Source organism: Eriocheir sinensis, chromosome 1, assembly GCF_024679095.1.
Source record: "Eriocheir sinensis breed Jianghai 21 chromosome 1, ASM2467909v1, whole genome shotgun sequence".
NCBI lineage: Eukaryota > Metazoa > Arthropoda > Malacostraca > Decapoda > Varunidae > Eriocheir > Eriocheir sinensis.
In genome coordinates, this window is record NC_066509.1 from 3,927,901 (window position 1) to 3,949,532 (window position 21,632).

The 21,632-nt window shown below is 41.9% G+C and overlaps 1 protein-coding gene across 1 annotated transcript; it reads right to left on the reverse strand.

Moving 5' to 3' along the window:
- Window positions 1-82: 82 nt before the first annotated feature.
- Window positions 83-20,541, reverse strand: LOC126985513 (uncharacterized). The gene is made up of 5 exons (XM_050844142.1): window positions 20,409-20,541; window positions 18,917-19,194; window positions 17,029-18,507; window positions 13,234-13,261; window positions 83-7,313 (listed from the first exon to the last, which is right to left on the reverse strand). Exons 2-5 carry the CDS (start codon window positions 18,917-18,919, stop codon window positions 5,182-5,184), a joined length of 3,642 nt encoding a protein of 1,213 aa, XP_050700099.1. The 5' UTR covers window positions 18,920-19,194; window positions 20,409-20,541; the 3' UTR covers window positions 83-5,181.
- Window positions 20,542-21,632: the final 1,091 nt, after the last annotated feature.

Here is a 21,632-nt window from a genome sequence, read left to right on the forward strand (position 1 = left end):
AATTGTTACCTTCTTTATCCAACCTGATATTCACTATACCTTCATGGACAGTTATTGTATAGGTTCAAGGTAAACTTTGTCAGGTATTCAATGCAATTTTATTTTACAAATGCAAAATAACCCTATGTTCTTATGTTCTTCTTATGTTCTTATGTTCAAATCATCTGCATAGTGTAATAAGATATGGCAGCTTTTTTTATTATCTTTCCTATTATTTATTCCTTTAACAATCTTTCCAACACCGCCTGCACACAAAAACTGCGTCAACGGTCACACATTCTTTTCTTAGTCTTGGGATGGGAAGAGAAACCAACACACACACACACACACACACACACACACACACACACACACACACACACCAAACTTAATCTTCATCTCTTGCATATTCTTATCCTCCTCTTTCTTTATTTCCTATTTTACTCCCTTTTCCTTCTTTTCTGTTTTTCCTATTTTCCTTTTCTTTCTTCTTGTCTTTTTTTTCTTTTTCATTTTCTTTCTTCTCCTCAACAGCGACCAACCACATGAGAATCCCACATTATTGATTGTACGTACAAGAATACTCTAACCCACACCTCAATATACTTTTTTTTTTTTTTAAACTCGGCTACGCACACTCCATGTCACATCATCACACTTGCCATATCACAAAACACAGCCACATCACTATGCACACAAATCTCATATGTCAAATCACATCCCAATACATTCCACACTATAGCCACATCATCACCATACCTTCCATACCCCAAGCCACATCCCCATACATTGCACACTCCATGTCACACCATACACCAGTCACATCCCAATACAGTTCAAACCACAGCCACATCACACAATGCTTCCCATGCACCCAGCCACATCCCCATACATTGCACATTCCATGTCACACTATACATCAAGTCACATCCCCATACAATTCAAACCATACTTCCCACATGCCATTCCACATCCCCATATGTTCCACACCCATGTCACACCACCATGTACCTTCCATATCCAAAACTGCAGCCACATCTCCATACATTGCACACCACCATACACATCCCATACCCAAAACCACATCCCATACATTCTACAACATAGCCATATCATCACTATACCCCTCCCATACCTTCCACACCATAGCCATATCATCACTCTTATCTCCCATACCCAAAAGCACATTCCCATACATTCCACATGCCCATGTCACACCATTATTACCACTATATTTAACTGACTCACACTGCGTCTCTTGCCTTCTATTATTTTCAAGGACTCGTAGCCTCAATAAACAGTACTAATGCCCATTTGAATCTGACAGAAATGCTACCTTAAACAGCACATTCCAGACCAGAGTAGATAACTGTTATACATTGTTATATTATGTGTAGTATTAGTGTGGGTAAGTATGTTTTAATATCTCTCTCTCTCTCTCTCCCTCTCACACACACATATGTATATTCTCTTCATACACCTGTAACTGTGCATATATATAGTAAGTATCTGAGTATAGAACTGAACACATATATATTCAGTGTATCTCAGCAATGCTTCAATAACTAGGAATTAAAATGTAGCAGAAACTTCTTAAGAACACAGACGCCTGCCCAGAACAGGCCACATTAGCGTCTCCGATAAAACAACGAGTCTTCCCGAAACCTAAACTCTGAATTGTCCGATCGTCACATCACAAAAAGAGATTCACAATGGCTTCATCTTGACACACAAATGCAACTTAAAAAAATAATTGCCATGTCATTATAAACCATTCATTACCAAAAAGGTGAGGAGGATGGCCACTCTTAATAAAGCCTAAAAACTATTATTATGAAAAATATACTTAAAAGTGCCTCTAAAGTAAAATAATGGAGGGTGTCAAATATGCACAAAACTGAGAAGCAAGACCCATGAGGTGTGTCTGGGCTACAAGAGAATGCTACCACTTCCTTGACGCTCCAATCACAAACCAAGTACAGAATTTTGGTTCTTGGTAAATAAAAAGATTAAATTTGGCTTCCATTAATACCACTTTTGTACAGATAAACAGAGAGAGAGAGAGAGAGAGAGAGAGAGAGAGAGAGAGAGAATGTTCCTAATGCACCCAACAGAGGAGTGATTGATATATAACAGAATGCATCCTCAATGTTGACACACAATCAGAATATTTTTTTAACAATCTCTGCCTTGGTTTCAACTTCCTGTGAAATTTACAATCCACATTATCAACAGACCATATTAAGTACGTTCACTACTTAATGAGTTTCAGTTATGACAGTTTTGTCCTGTACATCAGTATTTGTGTATAAAGTTCTTTGATATAATAAGTAAATAAAACATATAATTACATATATATTATACATACTTTCATTCAAATAAGCTTTGTTTATATTTCAGTGTGTGTGTGTGTGTGTGTGTGTGTGTGTGTGTGTGTGTGTGTGTGTGTGTGTAAAATGCTCAACCTTAACATTATAGAACTATCAAGTCTTAACAAACTAAATGATGTGATTATATTTGACACAGCAGTACAATAACGTACCATTACAGAATACACTTCATTAGACTTTAACATTATAATCTAAAGACAATACTGACTTGCAAATATAAGGAAGTTCAGGTTCCAAAAATATACAACTTTTTACTTTGTTGTGATTGCTACTAACACACAACCCAGAATCAAAGAGTAGGAGAGTTTGGCCAGCTTCATCAGCGACATCACACTGTTACCAAAAGAGCTGTGCAAAATTTCAAAATGATGCAGATAATATGATTTTTTGCACTCTAGGTATTGTCACGTGATGAGAATGGGGAGAATGAACTTGTGAAGGGAGTGTACGAGGGAGGGATTGAGGGAGAGAGTGTCAGGGGAAGACCAGCTGTGAAGTGAATCGATAGGGCGAGAGAGTTGGAAGTAGCAGGATAGAGCGTGGTGAGAGGGAGTGCCAGAACAGGGAGAGATGGAAACACTTCTGCCATGGCCACCCCCTAGAGGGAAGTTTTCATGAGGTAGCAAGGTGTCGAAGATATAGATATATGGGTATTGTAAGGATCTTATAGTACCTAGAGCTTAAAAAAACACTATTGTATCAGTATCAATTTGAACCTCGCATAACTCATTTGAAACATGGACCTGTGATGAAGTAGCCAAAGTCTCCTATTCTATGGCTCAGATGCAGTCCTCCCACACTCATCACGGTGCCCTCATCTTCTGTATTATCCTACTGAATGGAAAACTGTTAATCACTTGTGAAAAATAATAAGCTTTGATCTACTGGTATAGAATATTTTCATTTATGCAACATCAAACATAAAATATAAGGCATTTGAATGTTTTATAAAATACTAGTAGATTAAGTGTTAAAGAAAAATAGGACAATGTAAATATCTAGCCTCAATACATAAGCTTATTTTATCTGTAGTTTAACCTAAGGGTAAGATTGCCAACTCATTATACCTTAACTGCCTTCTTGCATTTCATTCCAATTCCTGTACAAGGCTTTCCCTGTAGACTGTGACACACACCTGTATGCCTGGGGATGGGGACTGAGGTGGTGGTGGTGGTGTAATTTGTGGTAGTGTAGTGGTGTGGCTGTGCATGAAGAAATATGTAGTTGTACAGTGCAACAGTGATTTGGCATGATATAGGTTTCCAAGAAAGCTGTGTATGTACGGATATGATGTAGAGCTGCATGACATTTTGTATAAGTGGTGTAGTTGTTGTTTATGAGAGTGTAGTGAAGTTTGGTGTGGTGTGGTGGTGCGTGATGATGTGTAGGGAGCACTAAGATATGATATGGTGTCCTGGCATAATTAACCCAGTAGCAGCGGGGATCATGTTTCTTAATGGTCCCTCCAAGCGAGAAAAATGAGAAAAAATCACCCCTCACACAAACCATTTCATAATATATATCAAAGCATTTGTGGTCAGATTATGTATCATCTATTTTGGGGGGTTTATATCATGGCACAAATTTGGCCCATCGCTGCTACACGGTAAAGCCACAAATTTGGCCTGTCGCTGCTACACGGTAAAGCCACAAATTTGGCCCGTCGCTGCTACCGGGTTAATGCAATGCATGTGTTGTGTGTACGTCATCATGGTGTAGGAAAGTACTTTTGTGAAGCTGCAGAGTACCGGTACATCATAAGATCACAGTTTGAAGGGTGGCAGACAATACAGGCTTCAAAAGCCACCCACCAGGGGAATGAAACCTTCCATGCCACCAGTCACACCACTGCAGCCAGCCTGTACAGGGAGCCACACCGGGTCACTCAATGTTGCTGCAGCTCAGTAATTCTGATAATAACAACATATTCTGACTGCATAGAATTATTACCTCATCAATGCAACCCTTATTACTGTACTAAAGCCGTGGATAATGCATGTCTCAGCCGGAGTAGCTCTGCCAACATGTACGCACTCTTCTAATTAGTACTCATTTTAGAAACAGAAAGTGTCCTGAAATATTGACTTGAGGTATATAAGAGAGCTACTGTCAAAATACAAAATATTCATAACTATGGTACTTATTTTTACACATATTTCCAGAATTTTTTCCCTCTTGAGTACTAATTATCAGAGTGCATGTAAACTGACCAATGTAACCCACACACGATGAGAACACCATGGCTTTACACCTTATCTATATGTGAGAAAGGAAGTATAATATGTATTGCAGGAATCAGGCATATTAACATAATATGCAATATGATCCAGAATCTCTTTACCACCATTATGAACTCTGAGAACTACATAATCCGATCTTCGAGCTCCTGTTGATGACTAAATTTACTTATTAAGGTGCATAAATTCAGCTTATATATGTGCATGTTTAAATATTGAAGGAAGTTTGTGCTCCTCTCCTAGCAGAGCTGTTCATGTCTTGCAAAGATGAATCAATTATTACCATGTGTTGGTTTACTCTCTCTTTAAATCTTCACTAACAACAATGTTTCAATTTGGCACTTCTGAGTCCTCTAAGTGTGGAAAGCCTTGCACTGACTCACCACCCTCCCCCTCTCATAACACTGGCACAAGTATTCTTACCAACAATGTTTCCCTATAAAAAGGAAAACTGCATTTCACAGCATCAATGTTATAACACAATGTAGTATAATGCCAAGAAGTATTCCTAAAGAGATAAGTAAAGTACACACAAACCTAGCCGGAAGGGGCTAGAGCCTCACCCCATCACCAGGCTAGGGTCTGGTGAACTGAGGCGATGTCACCGTTTGGCTAACCAGGGGGACTTGTGAGGTGAGGGCCGGGCTGGAGAGATCCACCACGTAAGGCTGTCCAGACCCATAGATAATCTGGGAGCTGGTATCGATGTCCTCCTCTTTGGAGGTGGACACAACAGGCACTTGGTGGGCAGATACAACAAGACCTTGCTGGTGAGCTGCTAATACTGGCACTGTCTGGTGGGCCGACACCGCTGCCTGCTGGTGGGTGCTGCCGCTCTGCTGGTGGGCTGACACCACAGGTAGCTGCTGGTGATTCCCAACAGTCTGGCGGTGAGCTGACACAACAAGGACTTGCTGGTGGCTGTTGAGTGTTTGCTGGTGAGCAGACACAACGGGTTGCTGCTGGTGGGAGGTGACAACCTGCTGGTGAGCTGTGACTGCAGGTAACTGGTGACTACTTAGGCCTTGCTTGTGGGCCAGTGTGCTAGGCACCTGCTGATGAGCTGCCATGACAGATAATGAGTGGTGCTGGTGGGCATTGACAACTGGCAGCTGCTGGTGGGCTGACACGACTGGTGACTGTTGGTGACTTGAGGCCGCCACCTGGTGTGCTGAGATGACTGGGAGGTGATGGGTGTCGTTTGATGTTATAGGCAGGTGTGAGGTGACCATTGTGAGGCCATGGGGCACCGAGTCCACCTGCTGGTGGTCGTCCTGGTGCAGGTGTTGGCCTGAGAGGTCTATCACGCCAATCTGTTGCTGGTTCTGCCCAGCCGCCATCTGGATGGTCTGCATGCCTGAAGGCGTGGACTGAAGCACAATGGTCTGCTGCTGAGTGGGGTCCAGGCCATCACCTCCCTGGCCAAGGTTGTCTAACATTACTTGTACTACAGGAACCATTGGAAGCTGGGACATGTGCTCCTCAGACACCAACCTTTCAGCCTTCAGGGTAGAAATATCCCCCAAATCCACATCAATTGTTTCTGGCTCTTTTCGACCTTTATGACTTCGACTGTGCACAGCTTTCTTCTGTGGACTGTCTTCCTTCTCTTGGCCCTCATTCTGCCCCTCTTCATCTTTCACCTCGTCCTCTTCTTTCTTCATCTGAGCAATGCGTATCGCTCTCGTGGCCGAACGACAAACTCTATCTGTTGGGGCTGCCGGTAGTTTGGTTTTCCGCTTCTTGGGCTTCTTCCATGGTGGCTCTTCTCCGTCCATCCTGGGGTACTTGCGGGGCCTTCCCTTCGGTCTCTTGGGTCGAGGGCCTTTGCACCTCACTTGATGTTTGCTGAGGAAGGTTGGGGTGCGGAAACACCGGTCACACTGCTCACACTTGAACGGCTTTGACCCTAGATGGTGCGTCTTGCGGTGGGCCTTGAGCTCCCGGGCGGACACGAAGGCTGTCTCACATTCCCGGCAGTTGAACGGTTTCTCCCCGGTGTGGTGACGGACGTGAACTCGCAGCTCGACACTCTGCCCGAAAGCATCCCCACAGAACTGACACACGTATGGTTTCTCCCCAGTGTGTCGGCGTACATGATTCCTCAGGTGGGAGGAGGTGAAGAAGGCCTCCCCACAGATGCCACAGATGTACGGCCGCTCTCCCGTGTGTGTGCGTTTGTGGCCAACTAGATGCGAGGAACGGGAAAATGTCTGCCCACACTCGGAGCACTGGTACGGACGCTCTCCAGTGTGGACTCGCTTGTGGGCCTTCAGGTTGGAGCTCTGGATGAAGGATTTGCCACACACCATACACACGTACGGCCTCACCCCAGAGTGGATTCGCATGTGGCTACGCAGGTTTGAACTGTTGGTGAAGGCCGAACCACACTGCTCACAATGGAAGTTCCGCTCCTGGTTTTCAGTTGGTATTTTCTTGGACTTCTTAGCGACCTGCTTAGATGATGTGAGGCCAACCATGACTGTTACCGGCTCATGCACAGGTGTCGGAACAGGGGTAGGGGTCGGCGATGGGGTCTGTGAAGGAGCTGCCACCATCTGCACAGTGGGTACAGCCACCTGGACCTGCACGGGATGGTTCACCAGCTCTCCCCAGGTGCCGTAGTTGTACCAGACCGTCGGCTGTACTGTGGCAGCCTGGGCCACTGACTGACCCCCGAGCTGGTCCATGGTCCCGGCCTGGCGTGCTTAGCTACTCACACTAACTCCTGCATGGACCTTGCTTCACTCCTTACGCTGGTGTCTGCCTGAGGAAACACATACTATGAATAAAAAGATAATCAAAGATAGGACAAATAATATAATCTAAACATATAAACAAGATCAAGAGAATACAATGAGCAGTAACCAAGATGGTCCCCAGGTTGACAAGACTAGACATACAAATAAAGACTGGATTGTCATCCCTAAAAGAATGTAGAGAAGCACTTAATTGCAGTGTTCAATAGTACTCTAGAATTACACCCAACTCATTCTGTTAGTTGACAAATTTTCTCTAATAGATTTTAATCCACTAATAATCACTCTGATAATTGATCCTGAGGTTAATTGTTAAGTTCTGAGATTTGCAGAGCTAATTAATAGCGATGTAACTATTTTACAATGATAAGTAATTATTTTATTGGTTATATGTTACATTTTTAGCCACTATCATTTACTATCTGTTAGTTTAATGTGAGGTTCTATTGGTTTAAGAAAACATGGAGAGGCAGCACATGGGTTCGGCAGTGGTCTGGTCTGCTACCTTGAATTGGGTGTGATTCTTTAGTTTAACGCAGTGTTCAGGACAATCAAGTATTCAAAATTGATAAGAGATCCATTTGTATTAAACTGGGGAGTAGGTACTAACTAAGGGACATAATATTATGTTGAAAAACAAATTACTGAATTGCATCAAGAAACAAATTTATCCTTATAGATGCACTGAACAGTAAAGAGCCTGGACAAATATAAAACTTATCCAATCCAAAAACTTGATCTAAAGGTTAAATTTGACTGAATGAGACACAGGAACAGGGACCCACAGGAGTAGCCACACACACACACACACACACACACACACACACAATGAAAAAAAAAAAAAAACTTATCTTCTTGACCCTACATGGAGAGGACAAAATAAAACTGGAAACCTAACCAAAAGAAAACTAACATAACACATCTACAATAACGTGTCCCCCAAAAAAGAAAAACAGGTAAAAGACGTGAACAAATCCATGCCATCAATCTTTTTAACAACCTCTTCCACATAATAACAGGGGGGAGGAAGGAGGGGGAGGGGGGTCAATCTCACCTGCCCTCCCCCCTCATGAGCACCTGCCTCGGCCCCGGCATGCTCGCTACTGTGCCAAGGTGAGCAATAAGTGTCATCAGGTGAGCAGAGCAAGGGGACGAGGGCGAGGGGGAGGCCATGCCACTCTGCCGCCCCCAGCCTCACCTTCCCTGTTTTCCCCCGCGGCCCCCCAGCCTCCCCCCGCCCCCCTGCACTCCCCCCTGCCAAGCTTGACCTCCATGCAGCCCCCGTGGTGTCTTTGGGGTCAGTTCAAAGGGTCAGAGTCCAACCTTGGAAAATCCCTGTCCCTGGCTCGCTGCGGCAACACTGGAATGCTGAAAAGGTGTTATGAAGAGAGCATCTACGGGCGTATTTTTTTTATAGTGTGTTCTTACGCCCCCTCGGCCAGGACATCACCTCAGCAGGATACCAGGGAAAGATAAAAGGATAATCACGGTCTTCCTTCAGTTAAAACAATATGCGAGGTTGCTGTCACTATTTTTCACCTCAAACCAGGATAATATGGCAATAAAGGGAGTCTTCAGATACCTCCAACCTCCCCTTTTGTGGCTTGTCCTCGGGTTTAAATTGTTCCTCGCTGTGCATGAAGGAAATATAGACCCACAATCATGGTATTTCTTCAATTAAAACGATATGCGAGGTTGTCATCACTATTTTCGACCTCAAACCAGGAATATGGCAATAAAAGGAGTCTTCAGATACCTCCAACCTCCCTTTTGTGGCTTGTCCTCGGGTTTAAATTGTTCCTCACTCTGCATGAAGGAAATATAGACCCACAATCATGGTATTTCTTCAATTAAAACGATATGCGAGGTTGTCATCATTATTTTCGACCTCAAACTTAGGATAATGGCAATAAAGGGAGTCTTCAGATACCTCCAACCTTCCCTTTTGTGGCTTGTCCTCGGGTTTAAATTGTTCCTCGCTGGTCATGAAGGAAATATAGACCCACAATCATGGTATTCCTTCAGTTAAAACGATCGCTGTGCATGAAGAAAATATAGACCCACAATCATGGTATTTCTTCAATTAAAACGATATGCGAGGTTGTCATCACTATTTTCACCTAAAACTAGGATAATTGCAATAAAGGGAGTCTTCAGATACCTCCAACCTCCCTTTTGTGGCTTGTCCTCGGGTTTAAATTGTTCCTCGCTGTGCATGAAGGAAATATAGACCCACAAACATGGTATTTCTTCAATTAAAACGGTATGCGAGGCTGTCATCACTATTTTCACCTAAAACCAGGATAATGGCAATAAAGGAAGTCTTCAGATACCTCCAACCTTCCCTTTTGTGGCTTGTCCTCGGGTTTAAATTGTTCCTCGCTGTGCATGAAGGAAATAGAGACCCACAATCAGTTTAAATTGTTCCTCGCTGTGCATGAAGGAAATAGAGACCCACAATCATGGTATTCCTTCAGTTAAAACGATATGCGAGGTTAATTGTCATCACTATTTTCACCTAAAACTAGGATAATGGCAATAAATTTACTTGGGAGTCTTCATGCAGTTACCTCCAACCTCCCCTTTTGTGGCTTGTCCTCGGGTTTAAATTGTTCCTCGCTGTGCATGAAGGAAATATAGACCCACAATCATGGTCTTCCTTCAGTTAAAACAATATGTGTGCTTGCTGTTACTATCTTCGACCTAAAACCAGGAAACCACTTCAGGAGAAAGGCCTTCCCCAACGTCCTCCGCCTCTATCTTTAAAACTAATTAATTTACGTACAGGTGATCTTGCAAATGATCTAATTACATAGTTCTACAGCAAAGGATCGAAGCAGCTCCCTTATATACAAGACAGTGATGATAATAATAATAATAATAATAATAATAATAATAATAATAATAATAATAATAATAATAATAATAGTACAAGCGGCAGCGGCAGTACTAGCAACGATGCCAGATTATCGTACTCAGAGCCTCGTATTTACCGGTTTCTGAGCCATAGCTATTGCCAAAAAGCACCAATAATTAACCATTTTAACGATAAATATATATGAAGGCGGTTATTCGAGTCGAAGAGGCAGTTTTTGGGTCGGAAATTGACAAACCTAGGAGGCTGAGTACGATAATCTGGTAACCGTGGGCAGTAGCGGGCAGTCAGTGCATGATCGAGATCGAGGCAGTGCGCGCTCGTGTGAAAGTTAATTATTGAATGTCAAATTAAAATGCGTCAAATAAAAGTGTTTCAGCGTGTCAGCGAGTGAGTTAAATGTTTCATCGTGCGTGGGTGTACGAGAACATGTCACAATTTCAATCAATCAATCATATATGTCACCATCACCAATGACAAACTTTTTATATTGTGTCACGAAGATCGAGATGCTACGAGAAGAGGAACACAATAATAAAGAAATATAGTGGGGAACAAGGGACAAGGAATTAACAGCAGCCAATTAAGAGTATACTGAATTTGAATTGAATTGAAATATTTAGTTGTAAAATACGACAAAAGGGAAATGGCTGGTCTTGCAGACAAACCCCTGACTAGGCTAGTTACAAAAAATGAAAATCTCCATTGTACAAAAATGTACATATATAATAACTAGACACACTCTCCCATGTGCCCCTGTTTAGCTCATGTCTCGAACACGTCCGAGACACAGTTCCTTAGGCCTCACATTGGTCCACCAAGGCATAAAGATCATCTGGGAACCTATCCAAGCATTTATTGGGTGAGTACCTTCATGGTAGCTAGCTTATTAATTCTGATGTGTGATGTATGATCCTCTTTGTAAATTAACTCAAGAAAGCAGTCTAAAACGTGATGATGCGTGGTGGACAAACATGTTTCACTCTTCCGTCTCTCACATCAACTATTTCTAAAGGTCGAAAAGTAGATCAACCGTGTCCTAATGAGTGTTTTTTCATATTTATGTCACAAAAGAATGATCAGACTACCAGAAGGGCCATAAAACTACCTCTGCAAATGCCAAACACTCTTACGATTGCCTTGTCAAATGTGTGTGCTTGGGCGCCATGTTTAAAGATGATGCCCGAGCCCCATGGTGAGGATGCTGCTGCCCTGCGCCTGTTTGGTAGTTTGATGCGGGCGAGATACTTGATCAGTCTTTATTTCGCACGACGTCAATAAAGAGAGTCCTGATTAAGGATTTAAAGTGGGTCAGGTGCTAGGAGCTGCCCACACGTACGGTCCACAAACTGCTCCCTGCACTTTTTATAAGTAACTCGTTCTTAGATTCTATTCAACAGTTTAGGTTGGTTTGGATTAGGTTATTTTCATTTTCCAAAGGGTATCGCGGGTTGGTTTAATAGCTCTTTTTACCAGCAATTGCAACATCTAGGTATTCGTAACGGAAATGGTCATAAAAAAAGTTATAAATATTTTTGCATCCACTGAATGCATTCAACGAAAACATTTACTCATCACGTAATGTCTTTCTATGAACATAATGTTTCATTAAATGAAAGAACTGTAAAGTATGAAGAATACTTTTAATCAGCATACAAAAGTTCTCAATATGTTAACCTTGTTACACATTGCCAACAATGGCCCAACATGGGAAGCAAGGAATTGTACCAAGGAATTATTTGTAAGATACAAAACAAAATTGTGATACTATAACCTGATCAAAATATCACGAGGTTCTTCAATACTAGAAAAATATACTGTTCATGGTAATGATATATCAATCACTAATTTTCTTATGAGAAAATACCTTCTGCCATCACACTGAGGTGTCCACTGCCTTGCTGATAGTTACTGGCTGATGGCCTGCTGCACTTCACACACATGCATAACCATTAGCCTAATACTTGTTCCTGAAATATTTGAGGCCACCATGGGGTATATTTACGGTTTATTTTTTCTGACTACCGGAACTAATTTTCATTTGGAGATAGCACATGTATTTCATAGAAACAATGAATGTTACACAATATACTGCCTTTCTTTCCACAATAGTGGGTGCCAGGTAACAGCTAAAAGGAAAAGATAAAAGCTCAGGGCTTATACAACACTGTTCACAGTTGTCTCAACTAAAGTGGCCGTACATTGAAAGAACAGTACAGTCTGTTGATGTGTGTAGTAAGGAGTAAGCAGTGAAGATTTTCACAGGTTTTAGTACCATTATCAGGGAAGTCAATCACTGAATTGCCCTAAACATCATGTGTAATGGGACACCTTCAGCACAGTATGTGCACCTGGAGCTATTACTGCATGGGTTCCTCCAGGAACACCCTGGAGGTATTTGGCACAGCTGATACCTGTGCAGGACTAGGGGTTATATTTTTTATTATGCTTCCTAATTTGCTCTATGGCAGTGAGGCAGGGACACTAAAAGTATTAATGCCTTTAGTAACAAGTGCTTTTAAGGAATACTGATGTATATATTACTGGTGTTATTGAACTGCAATCCAGTAATTGCTCAATGGAGCTGATTCAAGTGTGAGTTATCTAAAAAGTCTTTGAACACCAACTCAGGCAACATGGGCATGTGGCACACTTCCATTGAGTAGGAACACCCCCAAATAAAAATTGAGACAATGATGCCCCTGGAATATGCTACCAAGTCACACAAGTCACAGTAAACAGTGACAATGTCATCTGGCACTCTTCACGTTCTTAACGATGCTATAATATGCCATTAAGAATACAAAAGGAAACCAATATGAGAAAACATGACACATTAAAATCACCACAGTATAATGGGGGAACTGCCACTTCTCAAAGCAGATGAGAAATTAATCTATTAGGGATACTTTTTCCCTCAACAATCCACACAGGATTCAAACTTGGGCCCTTAAAACGTGGAGCAGACACTCTAGCACTGAGCCAAAGGGTACCGCAGGACTTAAGGCCTTTGGGGTCTATCTGTGTCACAGGCCATTACAATGAGAGAACTAATTCCTATTTTTTCTTACTCTAAACAAAGAAAAATAAATAGTTCAAGGAAATTACTTGAGATACACACACATACACAGGCAACTTTACATAGCCCCTGAGGGAACACATTCAAGCCCCCTAATAACTGGTCTCACCCATCAAGAGGATTAAGAGCTCTCACCAAAGCAAGATTCACATCATACTAGTATGTGAGATCATTCCAGAAAGTAATGCAATAAATAGGCAAATAAATTAAGTAGAAAGTACAGAAATATTTAGCTCATTTGATTTGAGAGAAATCGTTGAGTACAAATACAAAAACTCTGATTAAAAAGAAGCAAGAAACTGAGGACCTCATGCGAGCTTTTTTTCTTCTTTTTACACAGTTTTGTGAAGAACTTCCTGAAGCTGCTTAGTTGGTGTTGTATACAACTGTATTTGCATTACTGTCAAATCTCTCCAGCTTTAAACAAGACATGGATATAAATAAACAAGTGGCTGTTAACACAATAACTTTTGTACATAATAGGAATCTTACTTATACTATTCTTAAAACAATATGCAATAGCTGCTGGGATAAGTTTTAGCACCTCTCACTACTGGGCCTCATGTTTTTATATGAGAATTCTACCAAATGCCCTCAAATGTGCAAATTAACCACTCCCACAAAACAATAATATCTCCTCAGTAACATAAATTAGTACAGTATATCAATGATCATGAAGGCATTTGGAAATATTTCCCATGCATTAACCAGCCTTTTAGTACTTCACAACCAACCTAAATGTACAGTACTCATGAAAATATCTTCAGATTATTGTTTGTAAGATACATATAACTGGACAGATAAATAATTATAAATAGTGCAAATACTGGAAGCACAATAAAATTAAGTATAGTTGCTGTGCACACACAGACCACTCAGCACTTGCCTGTAACACACTACCCCAACCACCCTTCACAAGTCATACATTCGCCAGGCTTTCAAATGCTCCAATAAAAGACCAGTCATGTATATAATTCTTCTTATGAGCCTTTTATCAGTGTAGTCTACTGAATACCCTTTTCTGTTTCCCCAAATGAGAAGACACAGAGCCCCATTCCCTTAACACCACCAATCAGTCCAGTTATTTACCTTTAAATTACCAATGGAATGCTTAGTCTATCACCAAATAAGTCAATGAAATCATCTTTGGAAAATGTTAATGAATTGTCAAATTTTAGTAAGGCTGCAGTTCATAATAACACTTAAATAAAATGGTGACAGACACCTTCCCTGAAAGATGCATTAAATTCATAAGTATTATTATTAAAAATGTCATAATTGTTTTTACCATTACTACTGTATGATATACTAAGTAATGAACAATTAAGAAATACCATAATTAATCAAAGTGAACAAGAAAGCATAAGAGAATGAAAGACAGCCAACTAAAATAAAGATAGATAAATAAATAAATTAATAAACAAACAAAGGTTCTAAACATATATGATGTTTCTTGGGGATTGTCAAAGGCTAAACGATTCACCCTGTGAAAACCTGAATCCAAGGCTTAAAACATTCAACACCACTTATGCAGCAGTGTTTCAGCAAGCACAATGTGATCACTAGGTGGTATTGCTCTCTATCAGCTAAAGATGCCCAGCCTAGTATGTTTTCAAGTGATGGTGGTGGTGGAAGTACAGCACCTCTTCACATATGGGCACGCACACACACATACACACGCATTTAGATATCAATAAAATTCAAACAAATTTTTGCTGGACAATAGCAAAAAAAGACACACACACACACTTATAAAATACTTATATAAATTTATCATGTGTAATGTACACAGTCTTATTAAAATACATCGGTACAAATATAAAGGAATCAGTATATTTGCATACCTTCAAACTTCTAAATATTTCTGATATTGTTACTAAATATAAACAACCTGATGATGTTGATTTTTTCTCGCATTGCAAATTTTTTTCCTTTCATCCTTCTGGCAAACCACAACAGGGAACTTGCATTATGTGAAGAGTAGCCTTCTTGCATTATGTGATGAGTAGCCATCATCTCCAAATATCATTATCACTATTGTTAATGGCTACCCATTTTTGTACTGTTAAAAACTTCTATGTGATTAAATTAGCCCAGGGCAGCTATATTTAGAATGGGAATGGGACTGAATGATAAGAAAAAAAAAGAGAGAATCTACATGTCAAGAGATTCATTACATGGATATGTTATGATGCCATAAAAATACTGTGATACATCATCTTGGGTGTGTGTAGTTTGTGCCATACCAAGTTAAATGAGTATTAGTTTTAGGCAGTGACTGCAGTGGTTTCTCATCATCATCATCATTTCATCGGCGCTTGCTCCTAGGAGCTCCCACCAGGGGATGGCCACGGCAGAAGAGTTTCCAACTTTCTCTATCCAGACACTCCCTCCTTGCCTGCTCAAAGTTTCTCAAAGATCTTTCACCCCTCTTCTTAATGTACTCCTGCACCCTATCTCTCCATTTCACTGGAGATCATCCTCTAGCATTTCTTCCTTCTAGCTCACTCACATACACCCTTCTGGTCATCTCACTCTCCTCCATTCGCTCCATGTGGCCAAACCACTGAAAGTCTGTCGCTTCACTTCTTCCCTTAACCCCCGTGACACATTCCAAAATGCTCGTACACACTTTCATTACTCATTCCATCCATTCTACTCACTCCACAAGCACTCCTCAAATAACTCATTTCCACTGCCTGCACTCTAGACCTCTGACTTTCATTCCAGGCCCACGTTTCACTTGCATATGTGAGGGTTGGTACTATTATTGTATTTCTCAAATCCCTCTTTACCTCCATGCTCACACTTCTGCCATTCATGATTCGTCCCAAAGACCCTACCACCCTTCTTTTTTACAATGCCCTTTCTCTTATCTCTCCCTCCGTACCACCATGCTTACACATAACTGATCCAAGGTACTTAAACTCATTGACCTCCTCCATTTCTTCACCATTCAAAATTATTTTGCATTCTTTTTCACATTCAATTCCCACTCTATATGGGCATACAAAATCTACAACCTCACTTCTACTTCGCTCACAAACCATCACTTTACTTTTGTTGGCAGCAAGAAGCAGAACTAGTGACACATCAGGCACTGATCCAGAGCACAGTGCTCATTATATATCTTTGGATCTTTTGAAGGCTATTACCAAAGGAAATTAGTATTTCTGGATCATAATAGCAATGGTACAAAATACTTACTCTAACAGATTAGAAATTAAACTAATGTGTTAAATGTGGCAGCCCTGAAACCAAAAAATGTCATTCAGATACCAAATGATTCTCAAAACAAGTGTTATTAGAGTATTGTTTGCCAAGTATGGGTAAAGTTGGGGGCATACGGTATAGCTGGGCATTGCATCAGCACTCATTTCAATCACTTCAACCCTAGAGACTATGGTGACTGGAATTAGAAACCCCTGGACCCAGACAGTGAGACATCTGGGATACAACAATTTACCTTCCCTGGGTACCCATTTTTTTACCAGCCCAAAAAGGAGGATGAACAGCTGGGTGGGCTGCAAGCTGGCAGTGAACCGGGGCCTGCAAATTCATAGCTAGGCATGCTAACCACCGCACCATGATGCTACGTATGGGGAAGTGACATTATTGCCAGTCTGCCCATAACATCAATGCATACATTTATTTTCTTGAAATGAAGTATCCTTAGGAGCTAATCATCCTATATACATATCCTTATTCAGTAATGAGTAGCTTGCACAACACGCTCCATCGCCTCAATGGGCATATGTTCAATGTGCTCCACATGTGAAATATGCAAAGTCTGGTCCACATCTGGCACATCGTCAATGCCATTGCTTGTGATGTCATCAAAGCTCTCTACTGACATCTTTAGGTCTGGCAACTCCTCCTCAGTGTCCTGCTCCAGGTTAACTGGTACAGATGGTACAGTTTGACTTTCCACACTTTGTTGTTGTTTCTCTTGCTCCTGGTGCTGCTGTTGCATTGGTTCTGAGCTCAGTGGTGGTTCCTTGATCACTTCCCCGTTGGCCACCTTCCCAGAGGACATTACATCTTCTGGAGCTTCATTCGCGTCATCCTCAAAGTCTTCCTCATGGATGATCTGGCCCTGCTCATCGACCTTTGTGTGACGGGTGACACGCGTTGGCCTGGCCCTGGGTCGCGCCTTCTTGGTCTTGCCTTTGCTCTTGCTTCGACTGCCTTTGGTCACTGTCCTCTTGGACCCACTGGAGATCATAGAGTCTGCTGTGATTATTTTACGTGGACGTCCTCTCTTTCTGCCCGTGGGAGGAGCACCACACTTCTTGAGGTGCTTCTGTAAATACTGGTTTGTTTTGAAAACCTTCCCACACCTGAAACACCCAAAAGGCCTCTCATCTGTGTGGAGCTTGCGGTGGCTCCTCAGGTCCCCTTTGGAGCGAAATGCCGCAGCACAGTCAGTACACTTATATGGCCTTTCACCAGTATGGATGCGAAGGTGGATTTGCAGAGAGGCATTTTGTGCAAAAGCTGCCTCACATACATCACATGCAAATGGCCTCTCCCCAGTGTGCTTCCGCATGTGATTTCTCAGGTGAGTGCTCGTTACAAACGAGTCTTGACAGATTCCGCAGATGTATGGTCGTTCGCCTGTGTGGGTTCTCTTGTGCCCTGTAAGGTGGGAAGAACGTGAAAATGTCTGGCCACATTCTGAGCACATGTAGGGCCTCTCACCTGTGTGCGTACGTTTGTGTGCCTTGAGGTTGGAACTCTGGACAAAAGATGCACCGCATTCCTCACACACGTAAGGACGTTCTCCTGAGTGGATTCTGGCATGAGACTTCAGGTTGGAGGAGTTGGAGAAGGAGGCACCACATATGTCACAATAGTATGTACGCTCTGAGGCCACAGATCTGGGCTTGGGGCGGGGTGTGGGTTGCTTAGGACGAGGCGGAGCCACTGTGACCACCTCTTGAATGTGGTGCTGGGGCTGAGGCATGGCAAGCTGTGGTGCCTGCATGGTGGGGGTGACCAGCAGGTTGTTAAAGGTATTGTAATCATACCAAGTAGTGTGGCCTGTCTGCCCCACCTGCACCAGGTGGTCCATGTACACTGTGTTCATGTTGACTGAGTTAGGAGGGAGGGCCATGCTGGCACTGCTGCCCCCGCTGCCGCCAACGCTCTCCAGCATTGAGGCAGTGGCGTCAAATGGTTCACTTGCCTGCAGAAAATGGAAAACAAAACAGATGAGCATCCCATGGCTTAAGTAAAATAATAATAATGAAATGCCAGAATGTACTCTTTTCTATACTCCCACACGACCTCTGCGTGTAACGAAACATACGAGAAATTAATCCAGACAAGGAAAGGTTTTGTCGGCGCCGGGGATCGAACCCGTGACCAGCAAGATGGGAGAGCCACTCCTTAACCAGTCAGCCAAAGAGGTACCCCCCTCGCAGCGTAAGTTATGGGAGGCTTGCCCATCAGGCAAGTCGCTGCACTACAATAATGGCAGATAATATAACAATAGAAGGGGCCATTGAATGCACATGCATTCTGCAAGGAGAATGCCTCAAATGATTATCTATTCACATTATTAGGTAAGTGAAGACAAAATAAAAAATAATCACCATCAATGAATGTGTTCTGTTCTTGCTTCTATTTTTGTTTCTTCTGTTGTGCCAATCAGTTCTGCTCCTGGGAATCCTTTGCCTCACAGCATGAGGAAGTCCCAGCCAGTCTCAGCCTGAGGCAAGCCCACTTGGTGTTGATAAGCGAGTGCAGAGCAATGCCATCAGCGTGTGTGGTGGGTCTGGTCTGTGCAACACACTGGTTTGAGAGGCACAGCAGGGAACTGGTAACACTGCTTGGACCACTCAGGAGGAAGGTTGGCTGCATATACCATACTCTGCAAGAAATGGATTTCGCTAATGACTGTTAAAATTAAAAGCAAGTCATAAGTAAATCCTGTTCATAATTAACCATTGTTTACTTATGACATCAGCTACTTTTATACATTTCCCTAAAAGCAAAACTTTTAGAAATGTATAATAGTAAACAGATGCTGAGGTAAGGAACTCTGGTGCGGTGTCTCCCTGCAAAGTACAGTGAGCCCTAAACCCTTGACCCTTGGTAAGTGACTGAGACAAACTGCTGGAAGTGGGCGAGGGGAGGCGAGGCCCCCCCTTCGGAGGTTATGTTAGATTTGGTGTTTGGTTAGATTTGTGAAGTTTATTCAGTTTTGATAAATACTAGTGATACACTTTGTGATGCGCCGTTGCCTCTTTGGCAGTCAATGCGGCAGTACACTTAAGTGGTGGTACGGCCCATCTCGCTCATGGCCTTGTGAAGGTTTAAGAGCTTATTTTTTCCTCAGTTATGTGCAGTTAGGGGGTGCTTCTCAGTTTCTCAGGACACTTACTATTCAGTGATGTGCAAATTATGATGCCTGTTATATTAACTAAATTGGATTTTACCTTAAAATACCTATGTGGTGACGCACCCCCCAGTGTATGCCCCCACTGATTGATTGATTAATTAAAATACCAATATTATGATTAGAAGATAAATTTACGCTAAGGGTTGCATATCTTTTCCAGTAAATAGTACTATCTCTACATGGAAAAGCATCATATTTTACCCTTCAGTGTCTGAAATAGGCCACTCAGTAATGCTATATTTTCCCCTTGGTTGTGAGGCTGCTTGCACATCACTCAACTGCATTTAAACTGAGCAAGGAGAGGTAATGGATAGGCTATGAGGTCAAGATGAGTCTGTTGAGGATGGGAACAAAATAGTGAGAAAACCTGAACCATATCTTCAGGCCACAGCAAACAAGAAGGTGACAGGCCTAAGAGGGTCTGAGGGGACATTTACTACCAAGGGGAGAGCCTAGCCCATGCTTCCCCTCCCCAGCACCCAGCCCTGAGCCACATGCATGCTGGGGCAATGTGTCAGCCTGGGGTTGGCGTGGGGGCGTGGGGGCGGGGGTTGGGGAGCGTGGGGAGGCGTAATGCCATGGTGAACCGCCCCTCGCCGCTCCTTCTTGTTCTCTTCACGACTACAAATAAGTTTTTCCTCCCCTTCTTTACACTAAGTTACCGCAGCTTCAGGATTCCTCACCTTCATCAAGTCATGGGCCCTGTCATCACACGGGTCGGGGGCGGGGCGGGGTTGCGGCAGGAATACTTTGAAAATAATAGGTGCTCACGGGTGGGTATCTTTGTTTGGCCGAGCAGCGCGGAGGAGCGGGGGCCGGGGGTGGGTGGGGGGGGACTCCGCCAACTCGGCTCGGAACATGTCATTCATTTTATCTCACTACATCACGCTGACAAAGATAATAGAAGAGATCACAAGGATTTAATTGTCGAATAAATATTAATTCTATGGATTAACTTAATTAAATACCGAATACTTAATTACGGTATAATCATTTTTTTCCCACTCGTAAACAAATATTATAATAAAGTGATGAGCCAAAATTTATATCTTGCTCTGAATAAAGCAGTCACATTTACCAACATTTTAAGACTTCCCATAACTACAAAAAAAAAAAAAAAAATATATATATATATATATATATATATATATATATATATATATATATATATATATATATATATATATATATATATATATATATATATATATATATATATATATATATATATATATATTAAAGTTGGAACATATGCTAATTAAAGCTAGCTGCGCGCGTTGCCTCGATGTTCATCTCCGGGCCGACCCCGGGACACAGGACAAGTGTTACATTCGTATTATTACAGTTTACTCTCCGCACAGGTGCCCATTTATCAACCAACCCGCAAGGGAGGATGAACAACTGCTTGGGTGAGCTGCGCGCCGATTGCCCGGGCCGGGATTCGACAGGTCCACGGATATGCAGCTAGGCGTGCTAACCACTTCTCCACGAAGGCAATATATATATATATATATATATATATATATATATATATATATATATATATATATATATATATATATATACATATAGTACCCTAGCTTCTCCTTTGTTGTTTTACTTGCAACAATAAACTATCAATCAGCCAATCAATCAATCAATCAATATATATATATATATATATATATATATATATATATATATATATATATATATATATATATATATATATATATATATATATATATATAGTGTCGAAAACTTTTTGGCATTTTGCACAGTTTCTACATTTCCTACTGTCATGGGAGAATTGCCACTTCTATTTGTTCTGGATAGTGTTTTCCCAAGGTTGAGCTACTAGCCATGGCTCGAGGCCTTAGGGTTTTTTATCTACATCTTGAGGTGTCACATCCTCCCATTTTGACCAG

Coding starts and splice junctions, on each gene's coding strand:
- LOC126985513 (XM_050844142.1), bottom strand. Junction 13,262..17,028: donor TTGTGCAAGCTACTCATTAC/TGAATAAGGATA, acceptor CCTGTGACACAG/ATAGACCCCAAAGGCCTTAA. Junction 7,314..13,233: donor CAAAGGCCTTAAGTCCTGCG/GTACCCTTTGGC, acceptor TGAGTAGCTAAG/CACGCCAGGCCGGGACCATG.